The sequence below is a fragment of the Pyrus communis genome, chromosome 12, assembly GCF_963583255.1.
Source record: "Pyrus communis chromosome 12, drPyrComm1.1, whole genome shotgun sequence".
Taxonomy (NCBI): Eukaryota; Viridiplantae; Streptophyta; class Magnoliopsida; order Rosales; family Rosaceae; genus Pyrus; species Pyrus communis.
Genome location: NC_084814.1, coordinates 24504853 through 24530143, shown reverse-complemented (window position 1 = coordinate 24530143; position 25291 = coordinate 24504853). Strand labels below are relative to the sequence as shown.

At 40.7% G+C, this 25291-nt stretch overlaps 6 protein-coding genes, 1 non-coding gene and 1 pseudogene across 7 annotated transcripts; 5 read left to right on the top strand and 3 right to left on the bottom strand.

The window, feature by feature from the left end:
• Positions 1–865: 865 nt before the first annotated feature.
• On the bottom strand, positions 866–2291 carry LOC137710235 (uncharacterized; annotated as a pseudogene).
• Positions 2292–4126: 1835 nt separating this feature from the next.
• Positions 4127–6349, top strand: LOC137709686 (uncharacterized). Its single transcript, XM_068448672.1, has one exon. The coding sequence runs from the start codon at positions 4189–4191 to the stop codon at positions 6268–6270; it is 2082 nt and encodes a 693-aa protein (XP_068304773.1). The 5' UTR covers positions 4127–4188; the 3' UTR covers positions 6271–6349.
• A 536-nt stretch (positions 6350–6885) lies between these two features.
• Positions 6886–9287, top strand: LOC137711433 (peptidyl-tRNA hydrolase, chloroplastic-like). Its single transcript, XM_068450676.1, has 8 exons — positions 6886–7233; positions 7387–7471; positions 7817–7884; positions 7958–8008; positions 8154–8227; positions 8373–8431; positions 8546–8622; positions 8707–9287. The coding sequence occupies exons 1-8, from the start codon at positions 6985–6987 to the stop codon at positions 8818–8820; spliced, it is 777 nt and encodes a 258-aa protein (XP_068306777.1). The 5' UTR covers positions 6886–6984; the 3' UTR covers positions 8821–9287.
• Positions 9288–11958: 2671 nt separating this feature from the next.
• On the bottom strand, positions 11959–13785 carry LOC137710418 (protein ASPARTIC PROTEASE IN GUARD CELL 1-like). Its single transcript, XM_068449432.1, has one exon. It carries the CDS (start codon positions 13675–13677, stop codon positions 12214–12216), a length of 1464 nt encoding a protein of 487 aa, XP_068305533.1. The 5' UTR covers positions 13678–13785; the 3' UTR covers positions 11959–12213.
• Positions 13786–16770: 2985 nt separating this feature from the next.
• On the top strand, positions 16771–18216 carry LOC137709743 (putative pentatricopeptide repeat-containing protein At1g53330). The gene has a single exon (XM_068448722.1). The coding sequence runs from the start codon at positions 16772–16774 to the stop codon at positions 18173–18175; it is 1404 nt and encodes a 467-aa protein (XP_068304823.1). The 5' UTR covers position 16771; the 3' UTR covers positions 18176–18216.
• Positions 18217–19199: 983 nt separating this feature from the next.
• Positions 19200–19272, top strand: TRNAA-CGC (transfer RNA alanine (anticodon CGC)). The gene has a single exon. It is a non-coding gene; the product is annotated as a tRNA-Ala (tRNA).
• Positions 19273–19912: 640 nt separating this feature from the next.
• LOC137711606 (ATP-dependent Clp protease adapter protein CLPS1, chloroplastic-like) lies at positions 19913–21967 on the bottom strand. The gene is made up of 3 exons (XM_068450863.1): positions 21795–21967; positions 21112–21259; positions 19913–20334 (listed from the first exon to the last, which is right to left on the bottom strand). Exons 1-3 carry the CDS (start codon positions 21856–21858, stop codon positions 20073–20075), a joined length of 474 nt encoding a protein of 157 aa, XP_068306964.1. The 5' UTR covers positions 21859–21967; the 3' UTR covers positions 19913–20072.
• An 821-nt stretch (positions 21968–22788) lies between these two features.
• Positions 22789–24535, top strand: LOC137711121 (cytochrome P450 CYP94D108-like). The gene has a single exon (XM_068450327.1). The coding sequence runs from the start codon at positions 22844–22846 to the stop codon at positions 24395–24397; it is 1554 nt and encodes a 517-aa protein (XP_068306428.1). The 5' UTR covers positions 22789–22843; the 3' UTR covers positions 24398–24535.
• The last annotated feature ends 756 nt before the right edge of the window (positions 24536–25291 follow it).

Below are 25291 nucleotides of genomic sequence, written 5' to 3'. Positions count from 1 at the left end.
TTGTGGCCTATATTTAACTGACAGGTGACATTTATTTAACTGACACGTGACAAGGAGAGGGGGCCGGCGGCACATAGAAAATATAGAGAGAGATGAGGTTGTAGGGTTGTGTAGAGGATGTATTATTGCAGTGCCTTTATTTATAGTAATAAGAGAGAAGAAATCCTTCTTCTCCAAGGAATACAAGTCATAATAAGGAAGAATAACTAGAATTAAATCTAATTTAAGATTCACACAATCACACCTAAGTAAGAAGTTTATAACAACTATATATATATATATATATATATATATATATATATATATATATGTATATGTATGTATGTATGTATATGTATATATATGTTGCACAGGTGATGTCGCCAATGCTCAGAAAATGAACAAGTAGAAATCCTGCACCTCCATCTGTCAAGCAGGGCACCACTGACCCGTTAGAGTAAGAGAACTAGCTCCGGCTTCCTTCTAGGTTCTTCAATTTTCCATTCTCTAATCACGAGTCACGACCTGCAAGTGGAATTTCATTGCTGAAGTTGTTGAGTTCATATGATAATTTACTTGAATTCTAATCTGTTCGAGACTGATCAAAGCCTTGGAAATAGAATTATTGATAAACACTCTGTCAATGCACATAACAAGAGAAGTATAACTTGATCAACAATTACAATACAATACAAGGGGGTGTTTGCGTGTAACCCAAGTGGTTAGGAGTGTTTGCAGTACTTATGGTTCGTTGGCACGTGATGATCCTGAAAGTTCACAGAAAATAAAGAGAAGACCAAATAACACCATATATAGTTGAAATTGGAAATTAACTATCTTGAAGGCCTAACTAGGAATTTTCTTGATTCATTATCTTCATATACATTTTTATTTTCAAATTGCAAACAATCTTCAAACAAATGATGACGGAACACTGCTACGCCTTCAAATATCAATCTACCACAGTCAGACTCTGATACTCTTCGCCGGAGATGGCTAGTTCCATGATAACCTCCGGGTGAACTTCCCCCTCGTAATTCAAGAACAGCTTCATCAAATTCTTGGAGTAGCCACTCAACACCCCTCGTTGTGTATTAGACACCGGTGTAGAACTCGAGTGCCTCAGATTCCAAAACACAATCTGTGGCACCGTTTCATCGTACCCTTTTTCCTTAAACTTTCTTTGTATTGCCTCATAATCAGTTTCCCAGCTATTACTCGAAGCCTGATCGAGCTCCATGTCGCTGAACACGAAGATCCTTTTGATCATATGCTCTGGCTTCAATCTCCTATTCACAGCCACTTGAAGAATCAAATCAAACACCTTCTGGAAATCCGTGTTCATGCCCCATTCCATCTCCCTAATAAACTTTCACTTGGACCGAAGATCATCCCCTTTTATCAAATGCAGTTGAGGCTGCCGACCGAAAGTGATAATCTTTCCTTTCCATGGCTCCTCGTTCAATTCAGACACCAAAAGTCCCAGCGCCACCAACACGTCCATTGGACTCGCATTGTCACGGAATGTGTCTAGATGGGTCGAGATACCATACATACTTCCGGTTCCGGACCATCCACCCATGCTTCCAGACCATCCACCCATACTTCCAGTCCTTCCAACCATACTTTCAGACGCGTCACACACAGCTAAGCAGTTCTTCATCTTGCCCTGCTTTAGCAAATCATCAACCATTCTCTGCCATTGAAGTGAAGCCACTTCATAATCCTCTTCCGCACAAGATTGACCATAATAGTTGCCAATATTGAGGTGGGCTACGATCTCATGCGGCAGCAATCCACCGGCGGCAATCTTGGCCTTGCCGGCTTTCACATCCTCTAAATACTTCCTGAACCGCTCTCCGTCATGCTCCAAAAACTTACCCTTGTAACGTTTCATGGCCACGGATGCCACTCGGTTGTAAGGAATTGAGTCCCACTGTTTGGCAGCTATGTAAATCTCAGGCAAATCCATGACATTCCTCAAAGGCACCAAAATCTCCTTCCTCAGCCGGTGCCTGACTTTGTGCAAGTACTCTTCCTCCTCCATTCCTGGGTATTCAGGGTATGATTCTCTCGGGAAAAAAGGTCCTTCCAATGCTCTCACAGAGCAGCGTGAAGCGGTCGAAGGAGGCGTTGAGGGAAGGGCACCACTTCGCCGCTAGGGTTATCTCCTTTTACTTTGAAGAGGATGACGTATCTTTTAGGGAATTAATATCAGTCTTCAAGCACTCCACAATGAGATCTGAAACCCGCTCGTGTAGGAACTGAAACTCTGGGTCTCGCTCATAAGTCTCGATAGCCTTCTTCGCCATGGCGACGGTCTTCTCTTTTGGTTTTTCCTTTCTCAATTTCTCTCTCTCTCCGTTGCAATCATTTTCATTTCTGATTGAGCGGGAGGGGGAGCTGATGTCATCGTGTAATTAGTCTTAGTATTCCAATCGCGCCGCTGCCGGTGCGGCTGCAACTCCGACCGACCGCTCTTTCCACCGCAACCACGTGGCCTTTTGGACCTCCCTCACGTCGGGGCCTTCCAAAACCCTGTACATAATCTCGAGGAGGTCTTTGAAATACCCGAACTCCGCAAAGGATGCAACGTTACAACCTAGGGTTTTTGAGTGGTTGTGGAAGAGCCAATAGGCTGCCATGTAGAAACATTCCCTATCGGACTTCCCCGTGCCACGGACCCCCACGGAGGTTGCAAATGAGCTTGAGGGTTGTTAGGGAATCGTGGGACCAAGCCATGGGAAGCTGTTGGCAGATGTACGAGGTCAGGGTGTCGGGTACGACATGGAAGAAGAAATCGAGGCAGGGATTGCCGGAGGAGAGATAGGTGGGCGAATTGTTCTCTGTCCTTCCAAAGGAAGAGAGTTTAGCGTGATTACAATGTCGTTGAAATTGTTGACCATGAGGTCTACGAAGGGGTCGCTAGGTCGGGTACATTGTAATTCTGGGGTGGAACTGGTGGCGGAGGATCGGAGCTCTGGAGGACCAAGAAGAAGGGTTGGAGGAGCAGCCGCTGCTGATCTTGTGACATGAGGAGGAGGTGACATGATATTTACCCCTCTTTTATAGGAGCTAGGTTACTTGGGCTCCAAGACTCATAATTAAGATGTGATTTTGCTCCATTTCTATTTCTTCATGTATGTTTCCCTATTAAAATTAACAAATGAGGGATTTGAAAAAAAAAATTATTTAAAACGAAGATTATTTAGTTATTCAAATGTTTATTCGAGACAGATTTATTTGATATATTAATTAGATCATTAAACTTACTTGATAATTTGGATGACAATATGTATGTTTTAAACAAAAAAAGGTAAAGCTGAAATTGTTTGAGAAATTTTAATTGTAGAGTGTTTTAAACAAACTGAAGGTTGTGAATTGAAAAAAAAAAAAAAAAAAAAAAAAAAAAAACCATTACAAAACTCCAAAACACATTCAACATTCCAACTTTTTTGTAATTAGAAAACTTGCATTAAAATCGATTTTGATTCTTAGTTTGTTTTGGTCAAATAATAAAATTCTTAGTTTTTACTTGGTTCCATAATACTATTATTAGTCATGTTTATACTTTTCTAAGGACAATTCTTAACTAGGTTGAACATCTGTAATAAGGAGGCAGATTCTCTGCCCTCTCACTCTCTGTGCCCTGTTTGTGTGGTCACGGTTAAGCCACGTTAATGTTTTATATTACTATTCATTTTTATTTTATTATCCCTATAAAAAATAATATAAAATGTTAACGTGGTTTAACCGTGACCACATAAAACAGGAAGACACAAAAAGTAGGAGGGTAGAGAATCTGTCTTCCTGTAATAAACCTATAAAAGTATACTTTGCTGTAATGCTGTTTGCCACTTTTTAAAGTCGATTTGCCAAGTCAAATTGAACCACGCTCATGTAGGGGCAAATTAGTAAAATAATGCTGGCAGCGACAAAAGATATAATAATACAATTTAAAAGGTTACAGATACTCTTATCTTTTATTGTGCGAATTTTAAATCTTTGAATGCGTTTACTTAGAAAAGTACAAAGTCGGTCGGTTTCGTTGTTGATCTTTAAAAATCCTTGGAGCCCAAGTAACGCTCCTTCTATATAAACTCACATCACGAACCTCCAAAAACCCATCAGTCGATCCACCCATCGATCAGATCACATCCCAAAAGCCCCCTCTGCAAAACCCCAATTTCGTACAATCCCATACCACCAATGGCTCCTCCAAGTCTCCTCGGTCCTCCGGAGCTCAGGGCCCCAACCCCACCACCCCAAGCACAACCAGTAGCCCCCTCCGGCAACCCATTCGTCGACCTCATGGTCGCCAATTACAACGACGCGGCCAAGGTTCCGGTGATCGCACCTCCGATGGGATACACCGAGAACGGCGCCTCCACGTTCCTTAACTCCGGCAACCCCTGCGTCGATTTCTTCTTCCACGTCGTGCCCACCACCCCCGCCTCCTATTTCAACACCCAGCTCCCGCTCGCCTGGGCACACGACGATCTGACCACCCTCAAGCTCATCTGCAACCTCCGCGGCGTGCGGGGAACCGGAAAGTCCGACAAGGAGAGGTTCTACACGGCGGCGTTTTGGCTCCACAAATACCACCCCAAAACCCTCGCCTGCAACGTCGCATCCTTCGCAGAGTTTGGGTACTTTAAGGACCTGCCAGAGATCCTGTACCGCCTTCTAGAAGGAGAAGAAGTGAGAAAGAAGCAAAAGGCAGAGTGGAATATCAGGAAAAGCGGGGCGGGTCGAACTAGGAGGGGTAGGAGGATGCGAGGCCACGGTCGGCCTTTACGCTATGAACCGCCACCATCAACCTACGGTAATTCACCATTCTATTCAGCACCACCTTCACCTTCACCATACGGTGGCTATTCAGCACCACATCAGCACCCGTGGGGTCTGAAACCACCATTCAGCGGCGGCCGCGGCCGCAGGTCAAGTAATAGAAAATATGGTCGAGGGGATGGGCAATCTAAAGAGGCAAGGATACAAATGGCAAAGGAAAGGGCACAATCAGAGAAGGAAAATGCGAGCGTTTTGAGGAAGGAGAAGAAGGCTGCCATGGCCAAGAAAGCCATTGTAAGGTACGAGCGTGACCCTGATTTCCGATTTCTGTACGAGAGGGTTTCGGACCTTTTCGCAGAGTGTTTGAAGTCCGATATGGAAAATTTCAAGGCCAATCAGTACAAGAAGATCAGCCTGGCAGCCAAGTGGTGCCCTTCAATTGATTCCTCCTTCGATAAGGCCACTCTGTTGTGCGAAAGCATTGCCAAGAAGGTTTTCCCGAGAGAATCGTACCTGGAGTACGAAGGGGTTGAGGAGGCACATTATGCGTACAGAGTGAGAGACCGGCTGAGGAAGGAGGTGTTGGTGCCGCTGAGGAAGGTGTTGGAGTTGCCAGAGGTTTATATCGGTGCTAATCAGTGGGGTTTGATTCCTTACAACCGAGTGGCCTCTGTGGCCATGAAGTTTTACAAGGAGAAATTCTTGAAGCACGATGAGGAGAGGTTTAAGAAGTATTTGGCGGATGTTAAGGCAGGAAAGTCCACCATTGCTGCGGGTGCTCTGCTTCCGCACGAGATCATAGAGTCTCTGAATCATGGAGATGGCGGTCAGGTGGCCGAGCTTCAATGGAAGAGAATGGTGGATGATCTGTTGAAGCAAGGGAAGATGAAGAACTGTTTGGCTGTGTGTGACGTCTCCGGCAGCATGAATGGGACCCCGATGGAGGTTTCCGTGGCTTTGGGATTGTTGGTGTCCGAACTGATTGATGAGCCATGGAAGGGGAAGGTCATCACTTTCAGTCACAACCCTCAGCTGCATCAGATACAAGGCCATGATCTAAGCTCCAAGTGCAACTTTATAAGGACGATGGAATGGGGACGCATCACGAATTTCCAAAAGGTGTTTGATTTGATTCTCCAAGTGGCGGTGAACGGGAAATTGAAGCCGGAGCAGATGATAAAGAGGATCTTCGTGTTTAGCGACATGGAGTTTGATCAGGCTTCAACTAGCGGGCCTTGGGAGACTGATTACCAGGCTATACAGAGGAAGTATACTGAGAAAGGGTATGGGAATGCGGTGCCGCAGATTATCTTCTGGAATTTGAGGCATTCGAAGTCTACGCCAATGCCGAGCAACCAACCAGGAGTGGCATTGTTGAGTGGCTTCTCCAAGAATTTGATGAAGCTGTTCTTGGACAACGAGGGAGAAGTTCGCCCGGACCTTGTCATGGAAGCAGCCATCTCTGGGGAAGAATATCAGAAGCTTGCCGTGCTGGATTGATCAGTTCATCTGATGTTCCTCTTCCCATTGTAAAAATGTACCCAAAAAAGCAAAATTGAAAACAAAGAAAAAAGTTGTATTTCTAGGCTCCATCATATGAATTCCAAATTACATTGATTTTTTCTATATAACATCTTTGGTTCTTAAAATGGCAAGGCCTCTAATTTCATCTTTTATGGCTTCAACAAAGTTACAAAAGATAATGAGTCTTCTTGAAGCGTTTCACTTCCAGTCTAATGATTTTAGAGGAAGATAATGCATTCCGTAATCAACCTTAATGATGAATGAAAATTAAACCGGTTTAGACATTCATTTTTCATTCATTATTAGGGAAGATGTGCATTTTTATGAACTAGAAATTTATATGACCTTATAAGAGTGATATGATCCGTTTATTTTTAGACCCGAATTTTTTTCTTTTCAAGTCCCCATTTCCATATCGTTCGGAAAAAATAAATAAGTTTGAGGGATCAAAGTGTAAAACGGATTGCTATTTTTCTCTTAAGTGTAAAACTATATCTACATTTTTTATTTTGTCAAAAAATTAAATCAATACTTTTATTTATTTGATTAATTTCCCCAAATTTCAATTGGTAAATTCTAAAATCTAAAAGCCCGCGGCTGAGCGGCTTTCCCCTCATCTTCTTCCTCGCTTTTTAGCAGGAGGGTTTATACCTCTATTCCTCAAAACCCTCGGCAAATTAAACAAGAAATATGAACGTTGCTGCTTCCCTATCATCCATCGCCACCGTCCGCTTCCCCAATTGCCACCGCTGCTTCGGCTTCTCAAAACCCCTAATTCAATCTCCGTCGCTTTGGATAATGGCCCAATTCTCGTCATCGCAATCTCCCTCTGCCGGGCCGGAAACGGCGGTTGTGGAAGCCAAGACGCCCCCCAAGCAGCCGTGGCTCATCGTCGGCCTCGGAAACCCCGGGAAGAAGTACAACAGCACCCGCCACAATGTCCGTACGGCCCCTCTTTCGAATTGACACACAAAGTTCAATACTTTGATCCTCATACTTGTGTTAAATCTTGTTATTTGATAACCCAATTGCTCATATTTCGTAATTTTTGAAATCTAAAGCTTGCAATTTATGGTGGTGATGTTTTCGCAGGTGGGTTTTGAGATGGTGGATGCCATTGCTGAAGCTGAAGGGATACCTATGAGCAGTGTTTCTTTCAAAGCCCTTGTTGGAAAAGGTTTGTTTGCTTAAATTTAGTTATCTATTTCAAATTTACAAGATTCCATTTGGAGAAGTTTTGTTATGTTGATTGTGTGATTATCTGCACTTGGTGAAATATCGTTTGATTACGGATGATTATCTGCACTTGGAGAGTTATGTTGGTTGTGTTTCTTTCCAAACCGCAACTGTATTCGCTAACTATATCTTTCGTATGTCTCGACCATTTACAATCTCATGCTGTTATGAGTTTATGGCTACTTTATGGAGCTTACGGATGAATAGTTCTTTACTTTGTTTTCAAGATTCCAAGTTGTTAGGGAAAGTTATAATCTTCATTGAGCTTTGTTTTCATGTTCTCCAGGTCTTATTGGGGATGTTCCGGTTATATTTGCCAAACCACAAACTTACATGAATAAAAGCGGTGAGTCTGTAAGTAAACTATCTCAAAATTTGTCTTGATGCTTTTATATGTTTCGGTGATAATTGGACTCTTCTGTTGAAGGTTGGATCCATTGTGTCGTATTACAAGATTCCATTGAAGCAAGTACTTGTGGTGCAGTTTCTCTCCTTTACTTAATCACTACTATTTTATCTCTCTCTCTCTCTCTCTCTCTCTCTCTCTCTCACTCATTTTCCCTCCCCGAGTCAGAGTGTCCTGTTTCTCTACCATGCTCTAAGTTTGTGGTTCCCGTTTTCAGATATTTGATGATCTAGATCTTCCCTTTGGAAAACTGCGGATGTTGCCGAAAGGTGGACATGGAGGACACAATGCGTAATTATACAATGCCACCATAGTAGTTTGTTGTTGCTAATATAGTAGTTTTTCTGTTAGATTTAACTCAATAAGTAAAGGGAAATAGAATTCAAAATGGCATAATGATTCTTGATTGGTTCCTATCATATGCTTTCTCTTGCAGGATGAGGAGTGTCATTGATCACTTTAAGGGGAGCCGAGATTTTCCTCGTTTAAGAATCGGTACTTTCCCTAGACCACCAAAAGTGTTTCTCTAGTACTTCTTTATATATTACGCATTAAGGAAAAAGAACTTCATATGTTACTTTTGTCATTAAATTGGTGAAATTTGTGTAGGCATTGGACGCCCTCCTGGGAAAATGGATCCTGTCAACTTTGTTCTTCGTCCATTTACTAAACAAGAACAACAGGAGGTTTGTAAAGTTTCTAATGCAACCTCTAGAGAGGCTTATGTATAGATTGCATTGGTGATTCTAACTACTAGAAATACTTTTCAGCTGAATTTTACATTTCAAGAAGGTGTAGAAGCGGTGCGTATTCTTTTGCTTGAGGGGTTCAACAAAAGCGCAACTTTTGTTAATAGTGCCAAACCCTTGGAACAATGCGGTTAAATTGCTTCGTTTGTTATCTTGAGACTCGTATTATTCCAAGGTCTCTCAATTTGGCGAACCATCATTGCATTCATTGTTTTCTGGTGGTGACGCCGACTCACAAACGCTAGCTGAAGATTTATACAGAGCCTCCATAGGAATTATGCAGTCCAGAGTGGTTCCAACGTCCCTTCGCTGAAGGTGCAGCTGCAGCTATTCATTTGATAAGAACTATCATACTCTGAGAATTAGCATACTTGTAATTTTATCAGAAGTTCATTGTTGCTGTTTTATTTTTGCCATTTTTTTTGTTTTACATATCTTGGATCTATGCAATTTATGTAGTCTGAATCTTTTCTTATCAAATAAATTTTAGCTATTTAAATGCTTTTTCCAACGGTTTGGGTTTTCACCTTAATTAAAGCCATGACATTGAAGGGTTTAGGTGGAGAAAAATTTACGTAGAACAGGTTCACAACAGCATTCCTGTCCAATAATGTAACGTCGTGTGAAGAAAATTTACTCATAGCAATGCATTATTTGATTGAGACATTACGTTGAAGGTGAACCCTTTCTACTTAAATTATTCTTATGTGAAGAGGTCCAGGTAATTTCATGAGTCTTTGGAACGCTCACCTACCTTTTGTAAGACTTGTGGTTTGACCTATGTTTTCTACTTCATCCCTTTCAAATCTATGTGCTGGGTTCCAACCTCTACTGGTGAAAAGCTTGTCATGAATCTCGTGATGCAAACTACTGTTCTTTTTTAACATATAGATGCTTCCGTAACTGAATGTAAGAAAGTTGAATATGGATTGAGATATACTCCGGATCTCTATGTCTGGACTTTGCGGACGGTGAGATCCGGACGACTTCATTTTAGTCTTACGGCCATCATTATTTCATTCCAATTGACCCATTTTACAAAAACACTCAAACATTGAACGGTCCGGATATATCTATCTTTTAAACGGTTTGGATCTCTCATCCGTGGACTTTGGACACAGAGATTCAGGTCGAATCTCATTCCGTTGAGTATAACACTATGTTTTTTCTTTGTAATTAAGTTCGAAAAGCTTTCTTGTAGTTTTAATTAAATTAGAATGTTGCTGGAATAAAACGTCTCCACACTAGGGTTTTCTCTGCTGGGGTCTTGGGACCCTCCTATAATTGTATTTCACCTAAATTTTATGGCATTTAGATGGCCATAGTCAAAAAGCTAGGTAGGGTATACCAAATTTCTATAGGGTTTTAATCCTGATTCTTTCATAATATCTGGGTACTTTGACTATTTCCTTAATCTCTATTTCACTAATTAATCATCAAAATAATACTAATTAAGAAATAGTTATTTTTCTTGCAAAAAGTAATTAATTTTCCAACTTCTGACTTCTAAATAGGAAAAATAAGGTTTTGTTTGAATTGTTTTTAAAATGACAGAAAACGTTTTTTTTGTGAAAATATTTTTGAAACCAATCTTTAGTAAAGGTACAACTGAATCTTGGAAAAAGCACATAACTGGTGTTTTTTACAAGAAGCACTTCAAGTGCTTTTAAAACCCGAAACATTTTGTCATTTTAGAAACACTTCCAAACGAACCCTAATTCAATAATATTACATATAACCTGTTCAACCGTGATTAACATAATCTAAGTTGGGTTGGGCATGTATCAACAAGATGCATTCCCATTCGTCAAGGCCCCAACCAGATAATGACCAGCTTGCCGACATTACGGGAACAATTTACGTAAAACGGAAGAACTATTTTTGTGACGTTCTCGCTCAATAACATGATGTCATATGCACATTTTCCCCGCCAATCACACAACACGTTCCAAGTCTCCAAGATATGCTAAACCAGCACGAAGAATCACTAATCAACTTTGTCGTTAATGAACATTGTAACACGTAAATCAGTAGCGTGAGGTTTCTATCGGAGGACGTTGTCTTCCACTACTTCCACAGGAGCCAAGGGGACGTTGTCTTCCACTACTTCCATAGGAGCTTATCTACCTACGTTGTCGTCCACTTCCGAAAGTGGAGCCTACGATCCATGTGATCTATAACCCCACCAGAAGTCACAGACGAAGGATAGAAAAAAGTTAATCATTTGTAAGAAGAGATTTTTTAATGCGTTGGAAACACGATTCGGTACATCAAGTGTAATAATATAATTGTTTAGAAATTTGAAGACAAAAAAATTCAATCAAGTATATTATTATACTTAATGTACCGAACCGTGTTTTCAACGCACTAAAAAATCTCTTCTTAGAAAAGATTAGCTTTTTTCTATCATTCGTCTGTGGTTTTTGAAAAAAATTCAACCAATTATATTATAATACTTTATATACTAAACCTATTTCCGGCACTCTAAAAATTTCTTGCCAGTAAGATCGTTTATTAGCTAACGCTCCAAAAATCACATGCAAAAACAGAGAGTCAGAGAGGGACACGACGCCACCAAAATATCAAACCAAAACAATTCCACGTGGCACACATGCAGGCCTGTTACGACGTATCCCCACTTTTGGTATTATCGTATGGCCTATTAATAGCTCTTAAATATGAGAGATTTATCAACCTGCCTGAAATATAGTTTGGAACACTAAACGTAACAATACAATTGATCAGATATTTAAAAAAAAAAAATTAATTATATTAAAACATTTGGTATATCTAATCTTTTTTTTATACTCAAATATGTTTTATGAACTCATTTAAAACCCGCACCAGCAATTCAACCATATTTCTCGGCTAAAAACCCTAAGAAAAAGACACTCTACTCAAAATTTATGTATAGTAGATGGATGTCCCCCACTCTCGTCCACCTCTCACCTATACGTATACATACATTAAATATCCCACCTGTCCTCTGTATATGTTATTTTTGAGACCAATTAATACGTATCACACTGCTACATTATTGTATAATACTAAAATACAGTTACAAAGTTAACACTTAATCAGTCAGATGATATAACTAATCCACAACTACGTTAATGTTTCTTATTAGTAGTACTAAACACAATCTCGGTTTAATGTTTTTTAGTTGTAGTACTACGTACAGCCACGTGACCTACTCATGCTATAAAAAGATACACTAGTTATACTATACTTTGTCCATGAATTAATTTATCGTTCATATTATAATACGTAAACTAATTATATCACATCCATGAATTGGTAGTGTTGCTTATTATTATGTGGAAGTAGATGCAACTTTATGACATTTGAACTAGTTATACAGCATTCGTATTTCAGTATCACACAATACCGCAACAACTTTACGATCACCTTTTTTATCATTTATCAAATTTACGAGGGATAAACAGCTAGTTGCACAATAATTTCATGTCACGATCCGAACCTAATACCTAAACAACCCGAGTACGTCCCTACGTTTTTAAACTTTTCTTAACATTTATTTGGCGAGAATCCCACGCGTTTGTTCGCCAAATCGTAGCTGACACGTGTCCCTTGCTGCTGGACGTTCCCAATGATAGACAGCGACGACGACGTCGGTGCGAAAGCGAAGCAAAACGTCCCCGCGGAGTCCACAGGAATCAAGTAGTTCTTCGCGGGAAGGCTCAAAGACTTCCCGCCGGAAAACTGAAACGCCACCGTTGGGACCTGCACCCTGGTCCGCGACGACAGGTCGTAGCACGTGTCGAACAGCGCGAAGCTGCTCGCAGTCGGCAGGTCACGAGTAAATCTCTTGAACGCGTCGCGGAGCGAGTTGTACGCCTGAGTCTGCAACCGAGTTATGGATGTTCCCGAGTCGACGATGATCCCGCCGTTTCCGGACTTGTCCACTGCGAAGAGCGACGGCGGGACGGAGACCGGCTGACCGCCGACGCTGAATCCGGTGAGGCCCACGTAGTAAAACGTGCTGACTTTTCCGCTCTGAAGTAACGGCGCCGTGACCGAGTCTGCTGGTGGGGCGGAGTTGAACTCCAGAGTCGACGACGCGGACGAGTCGCGGTTCACCAAACAGTACGAAAACGACGACGCTTTGAACTGGGAGGTAAGTGAGAGGGGCCCACCGCCGAGGCCGAGTAATCCGGCAGCCCCGACAAATAATCCCTCATTATCGTGTCCGCATCCCAGCGCGATTTTGTTAATCGAGCCCGAGTTACCAAACGACAGCGTTTCGGTGACGTAATCGCCGACGGTGTAGGACCCGTCGCCGTACGACACCTGATAGAGGCACTTATTGGCGCGGCAGGCGGACACCTGGAGGGCCTGGCATTGCGGCGCGTCGCACGTGAGCTGGCTGTAACTGGAGGATCCGGCGGGGTTGAAAACAGGGTCGGATTGCTGGTAGCAGTCGGAGCAGGGGTCGCACTGGAGCCAGTTGACGTCGCTGCCGGTGTCTGGAACCATGTAGAACGACTTCGCCGGTGTCCCGACGCCAATCCGGGAGAAGTACTCTCCGCTGCCCTGGCTGACGCCGGAGACGACGGGGGTGGAGAGGTCCTGGGGTAGGATCTCGGCGTGCATGGGCTCGAGATCCGATTTTTTGATCCCCTGGAGTGCCAGCTGGAGCTTGCTGTGGAGCGAGTTGACTCGGGCCGAGTCGCGGTAGAGTCTGGTGCGGGTGAGGGATTTGTAGTCCTTGTGCTGGGAATTGAAGAGGGCGTCCCGGGGGTGGAGCTGGAGGGATAAGGCGGAGGAGTTGAGGGGTCGGGATTCCTGGGATTGGGACTCCAGGGGCTTGAGGGATTCGGGGTCGAAGGATAGGACGGCGTGGGCTTGGCGGAGGGAGGCGGAGACGTCGAGGAAGGTGGCGGTTTCGGATTCGGGTAGGGTGCGGGAGAGTGAAGTGAGTGTGAAGAATGCTGAGAAAAAGGCCAAGTAGAAAAACGTATTCTGAGCCATTTTTGCAGAAAGCAGAGAGCTGAGGCTGCTCAGAGAGATGAGTGGGAAGTGAGAGTCGGAGTTGGATTTTATTTAGCAGCAGATCTAGAGAGAGAGAGAGAGAGAGGTATGCTCACGTAAAGATTGAAGAGCAATAAAGTAGGAACTGGGAAGTGGACTGGGACAGGGACCCAACTTTATTTGGATTCTGGTGTCCATCTCTAATTTTAATTAATTCATGGGTGAAAATGGATATAAATTTCACGCTGTCTAATAAGTTGGCTTCTCCGATCATTGAATGTCGATAAGTATGTGGCTACATTACCGGCTTTGAGTATGTTGTTCACATTACTAACACTAATGAACATACCATCAGTAGTTTTGACGTGGTCATGTTTCCCGATAACGTACATGGTAACTTATGATGTGACGTTATCTTATTACTCTCCTCGTTAGAGTCAGGATATATTTATAACTTTGAGTCGGAATAACTTACACGTACCATCTAATTGTCATCTGCACATGTATGAATTTACGTTAAAATTTACAAATCACACATCATCGAAGATTGCTAGCAAAGAGACTTGAACCTTGATGAGGCGACACACAAGGCACAGATTTTATCAACTAAGCCAACTCTCATTAATGAGAAAATAATATTTTTACTTGCTTGCAAAGTCAATATATTTAAAGTCGAACTATCCAGTAGTTTAGAATATTGAAGACTTATTGGTAAGGAGGAGTTGCTTATAAATCTGTGTGTTTTTTTTTTTTTTTTTAACTTTAATTTATTTTGCAGAAATGGAAAATGGAAAATACTCTTTTTCAAAATTATGCTTATGTGCTTTTTTAGTGGCAGAAGTGTCGGGAGTCTTTCGTTTCTTTGTGTTGCGTTTTGCATTTCTTTTCTCCTCCTTGTTGGGCGCAAAGGCTAAAGTCTGGTGGTTGATTTCAGGTCATGATGAGATTAAAGGTGGTACTAATAATTGAAGTCAAGATCTACTGCTTTTTCAAAAGACGTACAGCTAAAGAAATAATTTTGCGTAAGAAATAATCTTTTCCCGTTGTATATCTTTCATTACGTAATTTATTTATGTACATAAATCTTTCGTTACATGCATAAATCTTTGCGTTATTAGAAGTAATCTTTTCTCGCCTTATATCTTTCATCACGTAATTTTGTTGTACACACAAATCTTTCGTTACATGATTTAGTTACATGCATAAACCTCTCATTACGTGATTCTGCATGCAAATAAAAGTCTTTGTTACCTATCGATGGCAAGTGATACGGGGAAGAACATGATGTCATTTTGTAAAAACCTAATTGAAGAATACTCAAATTTACTTGACTTTTGCATATATATCATCTTCTTATTTATCATTATTTGTTAGTTATAATAATTATCAATCCACGATTACACATATTTTATGAAAAACTAGTAGTACGGTTTAATGGTATTCTACTTCATTAGTAAGTAAGAGATTTTAAATTTAACTCACATGAACACAATGAAGTATTATATATATTTATGTCGTGTTATACCTAGTCAATGGCTAACCCATTATGTCACCTAACTTCGTTTCCCGCCTCTTAGAGTAAATTAATATCCTTCTCATAGAGCAAATGTTTCATTTAAAAGGAAGAGTGGATGCGCATTGGCACCAAGATTAATAACTCCATATTCTTATTGGATCTGGATTCTCTCCCATCCTATTTGAACGCTCAAAATTAAGTTACATCATTATCTTGTTTTACCTTCTCTGTAGAGAAAGAAATAAGAAGAGGAAACAGAGTGAGAATAGGAGGCAGGGAATGGAAAAGGGACGAGAGAGAATCGAACTCCGTTCTCATTTGTGAATTACATCAAATCATAGGTCAATTTTCGAATCTTAATTCTTGTTTATTAAGCTAGATGCTTCTAAGACTCTCTATAAAATAACTTTGTCCTACTCACTGATTACATTACATGTAAAAGCATTTTAGTCGATGCAACTGGGACGTAGATATCAGTATCATATCAGATAGGGATATATAACAATATTTTCTAGCGAATGAAGCACGACCACTTATTAGCAAAGCAAGTTTGCACCGTTGATTTGGATGATTGAAGTAGTAGCAAGATTACAAGATTTTAGATTTTACTAGCTCATAATAAGTTTGGTTTGTTTCTTTCACGAGTTTTGACGAGTTGAGTACATGTTGAACTTAATACAAGCTCAAACTGTTTCGGGTCAATTTATAATCTTACGTGTGAAAAGAATCGTAAACCAAAAAACAACCAAATGATGAAATCGAACTTGAAAGTTTTTGTTCAATCTTATGATCTCTAACCTACTTCCTTATTTCTTATTAGTCTTTAAATGCTACTAGCTTTAAATGCCCAAGCCAAAAAGACATGCTTTGTGAGAATCGCGGAGCGGGTAGAGAGAGGAGGGTGGGGAGCGTCTATCCTACGCAACCTTACCCATACTTTGCAAAAAAGTTATTTCCATGACTTTAACTCGTGACCTTTCGATCACAAATAAGCAACCTTTTTTTTACATGTATTTGAGATTAATTGTTTTTCGTATTACATTAAATAAGGTGGTTTAATAGTTTCTCTTGTCATCATTTGGTAGGTGGCATGCATTTGGTTATTCTGGTTATTGTGTTGTAAGAATGGTTTCCATGTCTACTTAGAAACCCCTCCTATGGTTTTCATGTCATCAATTTAACGAAGGATTACGAGGTCAAATAATTAAAAGGCATAGAGTTACGCAAGTCTAAAACATTAAAGCGTATGGGATAATGTGAGAAACCTGAAACCATGTGCCTATTTTAAAAACCAATATAAACCCAGAGTGTGAACCGTATTTCTATTTAAAAATAATAATGAGTTTAAAGGGCTTGTAGCTCAGTTGATTAATTGTTCCACCTTCGCACCTGAGTATCTAAATTCCATTTTTTTAAGTTGTAAAGGGCCGTGATTGCAGTAACATACTTGATCCATTAATTTAAGAATTTTTCATGGGCCTGCGGCCCGCGTATCAATTACGTCCTCTTCCAGCAAATATAGCCGTTACCTTTATTCTTCAACAAGGGCGGGAATTTAAAACAATGTAAGCAACCAAAATGAAAGCTTCAAAACCAATATCTCCCTTCAGGCTCTGCTCCCTCCTCCGTCGCGAGAAGAACCCAAATCTCGCCCTCCAAATCTTCCAAAACCCCAACCCCGATTCGAATCCTCCACCCAGAAAGCTCTTTCGCTACTCTCTCCTTTCCTACGACCTCATCATCACCAAGCTCGGCCGCGCCAAAATGTTCGACCAGATGGAGCAAATCCTCCATCAAATGAAGCAAGAAACCCGTTTCGCTCCACCAGAAATAATCTTCTGCAATGTCATTTCGTTCTACTGTCGGGCTCGTCTTCCCGACCGTGCATTCCAATTGTTCGATGAAATTCCCGCTTTCCGTTGCCAACGGACGGTGAAATCGTTGAATTCGCTGCTGGATGCGCTTTTCAAGTGCGGGGAGTTTGAGAAAATGAGGAGATTTTTTGGGGGTTTTGAGATTTACGCGACCCCAGATGCGTGTACTTATAATATATTGATCAAAGCTTGTTGTGCGAATGAGTGTTTGGATGATGCGTGGAAGGTGTTCGATGAAATGTCTAGGAAGGGTGTTCGTCCGACTACGGTGACGTTTGGAACTTTGATTTACTGGCTTTGTTCAAATTTCAGGTTGAAAGAAGCTTTTAAGTTGAAATACGATATGGCGGTGATTCATGGTGTTGTGCCTGATCTATACGTGTATACCTCTTTGATCAAGGGGCTTTGTAAGATTGGTGAAATGACTTCGGCTTTTGAGCTGAAAGAGGAGATGGTAACGAAGAAAATCAAACCCGATTCAGCCGTTTATTCAACTTTAATCAGCGGGCTTTTCAATGCTGGTCGGAAAGAAGAGGTTTCCGGGCTCTTGGAGGAAATGAGTGAGTACGGGTGTAAACCAGATACTGTGACGTTTAATACAATGATTCACGGGTTGTGTAAAGAGAAGAACTTCGAAGCAGCATATAGAGTTTTGGATGAGATGACGGAGAAAGGTTGTGAGCCAGATGTTATTAGTTACAATGTAATTATCGGCGGATTATGCAGGGATGGGAAATGGAGGGAAGCAAATGATTTGCTCGAAGATTTACCACGACGAGGGTGCACTCCTGATGTGGTTTCATACCGAACAATGTTCGATGGACTTTGCCATTGGAGGCAGTTCAATGAAGCATCCCTCGTTTTAGACGAGATGATCTTCAAGGGCTTTGCGCCTCCGCTTGCAAGTACACAGAAACTTGTTGAGGGGTTGTGTGAGGAAGGTAATGCAGAGTTGTTAGGGACAGTTTTAACTAGTCTGAGAATGGGAAAGGGGAGTTTTCTTCATGTGGATATCTGGGGAATGTTGATTGATATGGTTTGCAAGAAGGAGAAGCTTTCAAATGTCTCCAAGCTTGTTGATAATTTAGTAATGCAATGTAGCAATTGATTTTGTGGCCATGCCAATAAGATAAAATTGGGTTTTGCTCAAGTGAAGACATTTGTCACATGTAAGTTACTAGTCATGTAGATTTTCATTGACATATATATTAATAACCATGTACTCGAAGCATTGATAGTATCATTTGTTTGTACCATACTTGACCAATCCTGAAATTACTAAGCACCGGTTAATATCATACCTTCAAGGACCCACTGAGGGGTTCATGTTGAGGCACTCCTACCGAAGCACAAGAGTTTCCCTCCAACTAGGGGGCCAATCACAACACGACACATGTCAACGTCAAAATAAAACTCATAGAGTCCCACATCAACCGCCGACAAAAGCTAGAGACTCTCCTCAACTATAAAAGAATATCATTCTCCTACAATTAATCCCTAATGTCATTATTGTACTTAAACTAGTCATTAGAACCCACTAATGATGATTATGCTTAAACTTATGTATTTGTATAAACCCTTCACTATTAATGAAAACTCCTCTCCTCCGTGGATGTAGCCAGACTTAGGCTGAACCACATACATCTTGTGTTTGTTTCCCTATCTCTATCTCCTTACATATTATCATCACTAGGTGACCGAAGCAACCAAGCGAAGGTCCTAAACTTGACACTTTACGTTGTTCCAAAGTTTCGTCGATTTTGTGCATCAACATCACTAATATGAATGACGTACGAATAATTGTTGATATGGTTATCGATATTGAATAGTCGGAATAGCTAACTGATCAGGCGGTTTGACCAAAAACTTTATGTATTTATAGGGGGTAGAAAAAATTTAAATACATAATATTTGTTTTAACCACATGATATCCCCGTTATCCGTTTGGAATACTATGCCGACATGGATGCTTTAGCCACCCAATGGATGATTGAATGACAGTATTTGTTTTAAGTTTTAACCTAAAGATGACATATTTTGAGCCCCCAAAACAAAGTGTGGACAGCGACCTGTTAATAGGACTCGGAAGTAAATCATCTTGTAAATAAAAATTTGAAGGCTAAGGTCGATACGGGGACGTAGCTCATATGGTAGAGCGCTCGCTTCGCATGCGAGAGGTACGGGGTTCGATTCCCCGCGTCTCCAGTCCTTTCTCCTTTTTTGTTTATCTTTTATTTCCGCAGTAATCTCTGTCTTCGCACATCTCATGGAGCCGTTCCTGAAATCTGTTTTTCAAATTTACTTTGAACAAACCCTTCACAATAATCATCTGAAAAACGTTTTTCAAAAACATAATTAAAAAACAATCGTGCAACTGTGCAAGACAAAGGACCCTTCCTTTTTCTGGAACCAGATTTTGGCTGGAAAAGGAGTGGAGCTGCTATTGAAAATGCAGACATGTCCTCACCTACTAGTGCCAGTTGTTTACTCTTTTTCTCCTTTTTTCTTTGATAATTCCCAACTAACCCGCCACTATTAAACTGATACAGATTTTGAGAGTTGTCCCATGTCGTAAAAAAGTTTTGACTTCATTTTTAAATAATATTGATCTCGTTTCTATGATCAATTGATTTTTAATTGAATGTTCACGTTTTAATAACAAATACCCTTCTATTCGATCGTTGTCTTTCAAAAGATGAGTAAGGGATGGAGATGGGGAAGGAGGAGTTTTGGGAGTAAAGCCCCCGGATTTTAAAGTTGCTAGAACAATCTGCATCAATCTGTGCACTCAAGTTTGAATCTTCTTTCTATTAGTTTAAAAGTATAGTATAGAACATCGCATGTGTCAACTACTCATTGATAAATGATTGGTATCATAATTTACATCGTTGTTTTTAGCTAGATGGAATAACTAATAGGTTTGTGATCTAAAAACTGCAATTCTTTGTGTAATTATTTTGTTTATGAACTATGATGATACTAGCTAATAAACTCTAGCAGTAGTCTTAACATCCATCACCGGCGGGCTCAACGGAGCTTAGAAGACCGTTGCCTCGGAGCTGCATGCAGTGATCTTCTGCATCCACCTGAGCACACACAATTACGACGGCCAGGCCGTTGTGATGCGCCTCCTGCATGACGTTCACCGCAATGTCAACCGTCATTCCCGGGATGACCTTCATCAGAACTTGCACAACGTACTCCCTCTTGTTATAGTTGTCATTGTGCAGCATCACTCGGTACGGTGGAGACATTTTCCTTGATTTCCTGAAGAAAAATTGATCAAGGAAAAGCTTAGTAAATTAAACTTTCTAATGTTAATCACATGATTTATACATGCAATCGAGCAAAAGGTTGCTAAAACAGTTTCTAACCTTCAAATATTGATTTACTAACAAGAGGCCTTGTTTATCAGTTGCGTTAAGAGTTTTCTAGCCTTATACTCGAGGTATTGAGTTCGACTCTTCCTTTGGAGCTTGATATGTTTCTTCCTTTCTTTGAAAGCTTTAAACTTCAATTACTTAATTTGTACTGAGCTGAGTTTAAGGTTGGGGATGAAGAATTCCAATCCCAAACACAAATTTGACCTTAAACTTCTACTTAATTTATGGGTTTCACTTCCATGCTTCTATTCAATTTTCAAGGCAAGAGAACATCATTCACTTAATTGTACTGAGCTGAGTCATACTTTTAACACTCTTCAAGATGCTAGATATGATGTTAGGATTTCAAGAATTTTCGTTCCACACACAAATTTTACCCTAGTATATTTGGACGAGGGGCTTCAAAGTACCATGAAACTTTAGACTCAATTGTTAAAAACGCACTGACACGACAAAGTTAGTTCTAAAACACTACAACGCACTACAGACACTAAACAAAACTTTCCAAGGTGTTATTGAAAAGTTTTCACAAATATATTGCATCTAATCATTTCAAAACTTCTATTTTATTTTTGTAGTGCATTCCTGATAAGTTTAGCGTAAGTTCTATAAATCTTTAAATCTCTCGTCAAAGCGCACCATAGATTTATAGTTTATTTACCTCACGTCAAACTCGGAGTCACGACTAGGAGTTGTTTTCTCTATGGTTGGCTTGTCCAACACCCCACCACCTGTGCCAAGCCTGGTGCTTGATGTTGTCATCAAGATGCTCCGATTTGGACTTTGTCTATGAAAATAATGTTTATCACCTGTTACATAGTCAATAATTAAACCTTGAGTTAATCAAATGTTTACTGAGCAACATAGGAATATTAAAGAGATAAAAATTATCTATAGTGGCAATGCCAAATAACATGTACTTCCAGTTAATCACACACTTCACATATTTTATTTTTCATACATGACAATGAGTAATTGATTTGAGATACCACTTCCACAACACCATGTGCATGAAAGTTTGCTTAATGTTCACTGCTAAGAGTTCAAAATTTATAGCACAACTCAACTTGCAGAAAACCTACATATTGCTCCTAAGAAAATGCATAAAATAGTTTCAGGCTTTCAGCCGTCAAACCTAATCATCCACGTATTACGCATGATTAATTAACTTGAAATATCGTTAACTTGCACGAAACCTACATGTTGTACCTAAAGCAAATGCATAAAATAGTTTCAACCATCCATCCCCACAAATGGATGCAAACTCGATACAAAATACAAAATTTGTGCCTGAGAGATTCAACTTTTTGCTCAAAAACGAAAGAACTCAGAAACAAGACTTACCTGATTTGGTGAGATTGAATCCATGGTTTGTCGAAAGAGGGACTCGACCGCAGATGGCAGCCATGAGCCTCTCTCTCTCTCTCTCTCTCAAACTTAGTGTTTATGCCACAAAAGACTCTCTCAAACTCAGTGTTTGTGCCACAAAAGTCTCTCTCAAACTCAGTGTTTGTGCCACAAAAGTCTCTCTCAAACTCAGTGTTTGTGCCACAAAAGACTAGAAGAGAGAAGGTGGGGCATGTACAGATTGTGTGTTAAGTGGTGGTGTTAGTTAACTACACGTCGTATGAGAATCATATTCTGTGGAAAATATCCCGTTCTGGGCTGTGTGTGGCACCGAAAGTCTCTCGGAGGAGAGACAAAGTACGTGTGTGATGATCATGGAAAGCGATGTTTAACCAATGTTGCCAGGATTAGTAGTAAATTATTGACCTCGGTAAGAAAGCAACTGTGTTTTTAAGCCAAAACTAAGGAGAAAAACTTTAACACGACTATCCGTTTGAGAGTATTAATTTGATCTAATCAGCCAACTCTACGAACTATCTTCTAACAAACAAATTAAAAGTCAAAAGAAGTTTAAAAATACGAAATCACCCTAAGAGTGCCAGTGACTCAATGACAAGTTCTACAAATCATCCTAGCAGTCGAAAGCAACAACTACCTACACACAAATAAATAAAAAAAGAGATGATTTTCTACACATCATTCTTTAGCCGTTGGATTATAAAAATTTAACAAAGACTCTTCATATGTAACTGAGCATTAACGACAGAAGTTGATGTGTTTTAACTGTAAATATATCAAAATTTTAATAGATCAGTACCACCCCGCAATACTGCAACCTTGTACTACAATCTCACCTAATAGTTTATCTGCTTCTAATCTTCCAACTTAATAATTAACTTTCATTTAAAATCTCACAAAAACTTTACTTAAATAATAAAAATATTAATCCTATGACAAATATTCAATAAGATAATGTATGCATGTCTGCCACTATCTATATTTTCACAGCTGGTGTCACTCCACACTCACAATATTCCCAGTTTGCCATGGAACTCCTCTCTCTACAGTCCTTCCTCTTCTTCCTCTTCCTCTCCATCTATCTTTACTTCCACTTCTTCGCTTCGCCGAAGAAATACAAACATACCGGCTTCAAATTCTACCCGATTATAGGAACCCTACCGCAATTCCTAAAAAACCGCCACCGGTTTCTCGAATGGACAACCGAAATCCTCATCAACTGCCCCACCAGCACCGCCATCTTCAGCCGCCCAGTCAAAATCCGTGGCATCATCACCGCCAACCCTGCCAACGTCGAGCACATGCTGAAAACCAACTTCAAAAACTACCCGAAAGGCGAAAGGGTCATATCCCTCCTTCAAGGCTTTCTCGGCGGCGGAATCTTCAACTCCGACGGCGAGCTCTGGATGGTCCAGAGGAAGACCGCCAGCTACGCCTTCAACACGAAATCGCTCCGGAACTTCGTGATGGAAAACGTTAGGTTTGAGATTGAGTTGAGGCTAATCCCGTGTTTGGACACAGCCGCTGAAACGGGACGTGGTTTGGACTTGCAAGACGTTTTGGAGCGCTTTGCTTTCGACAACGTTTGCAAGTTGGCTTTTAACGTCGACCCGAATTGTCTCGCAATCGGCGGAAAATCTGAGTCCGCCGATTTCGATTCCAATTCAGATCAGTTCATGCAGGCATTTGAAGAAGCAGCCACGCTTAGTTCCGGGAGATTTTTGTATGTGTTTAGGTTTATACAAAGGATTAAGAAGTTTTTGAACGTTGGATCAGAGCGGAGGCTAAAAGATTCAATATCGACCGTCCATAATTTCGCGGATAATATAATAAAGTCAAGAATTAGCGACGATCGACTGTCGGAGGATCGTCACGATTTGTTGTCCCTGTTTATCGGTATTCCTGAAAACAACAGCTCGCCCGAGTTTCTCCGCGATATCGTGATAAGCATCATTCTGGCCGGCCGAGACACGACATCATCGGCTCTGACATGGTTCTTCTGGCTCCTGTCGTCCAGACCGCACGTGGAGCGCGCCATTTTAAGGGAGCTCGAAACGATTCGGGTCCGAAACGGGAAACGTATCGGTGATGTTTACGATTTGGACGAGCTCCGGGACATGCACTATTTGCACGCGGCGATTTCTGAGGCGATGCGGCTGTACCCTCCAGTACCGGTCGACACGAAGGCTTGTCTAAACGACGACGTCCTGCCGGACGGTACGTTCGTGGGGAAGGGATGGTTCGTGACGTACCATGCCTACGCAATGGGGAGGATGGAGAAGATATGGGGGAAGAACTGCCGTGAGTATCTGCCGGAGCGGTGGCTGACGGAGGACGGCACGTGTCGGCAGGAGAATGTTTTTCGGTATCCGATATTTCATGGCGGGCCAAGGATGTGTCTCGGGAAGGATTTGGCGTATATTCAGATGAAGTCGATTGCTGCGTCCGTGATGGAGCGGTTTGAGATCGACGTTCAGGATAGGGACACGTGTCCTGAGCACCTGTTGTCGTTGACTCTCAGGATGAAAGGTGGACTGCCAGTGAGTGTGACGAGGAGGAGATGTGTTGCTGATAATCGTTGATTATGTGATGTTTTATTGGACAAAATTAATAAGATCTTAATTTGCATTTGTGTAATTGAAAGTTTCTGTGTTTCTGTTTTGTTGTCAAAATTGAAAGTTTCACTGTGATTACTACATAATATGTAACATATTCATCTATGTGAAGAGTCTTTTTTATCTTCAAAAAAGTAAATTATCGTGACAAAGTTACCCATTGATTCATTATTTTTAAAGGAAAAAAAAAAATGAATGCTACCTTTAATCAATTGGTTTAATCTACATCTAAAGAAACCCATTTTGGATTTAATAAAGCTACTTAAGATCTTATTAATTTACAAAATGCTACCTTTAATCAATTGGTTGAATTGGTTTAATCAATCCGTAATCTATATCTATAGAAATCGATTTCATTGTGTCCGGAACACGGTTGGTGCACCAAACGTCATAATACAAGTGGTTGAAAAGCTCTTTTTTTTTTTTTTTTTTTTTTTGAAAGTATCAAACCATTTGTATTATAACATTTGACGTGCATCCGGCGCATTAAAAAATCTTCCCATCACCAGACAACTAATCGTTCTTTGTGGTGCACCTAATTAGATGAAAAGTTATAGTGTGGTGCACCTAATTAGAGTATTAATTAATTTTTACTTTTCGAGTTTTTGTTTGCTTCTTAATTTGATGGAGCTAAAAGAATGCATGGCATGGCCAAAGAGGAACTCGACGGCACCCCTGGTACCCTTTCCACCTCCCTCTCTGTCTGTTGTTGTTTGTGTGTGCTAAAACTCAAAGGATCAAAACAGAATTACATTCGAATTTGCGGTCCTTGCCCTTAACTTTGTGTAACTATGTACGTAAAGAAATCAACGTAGTTTGATGTGAGAAAGTTATAATGTATAATAATGTTGTAAGTTTTGA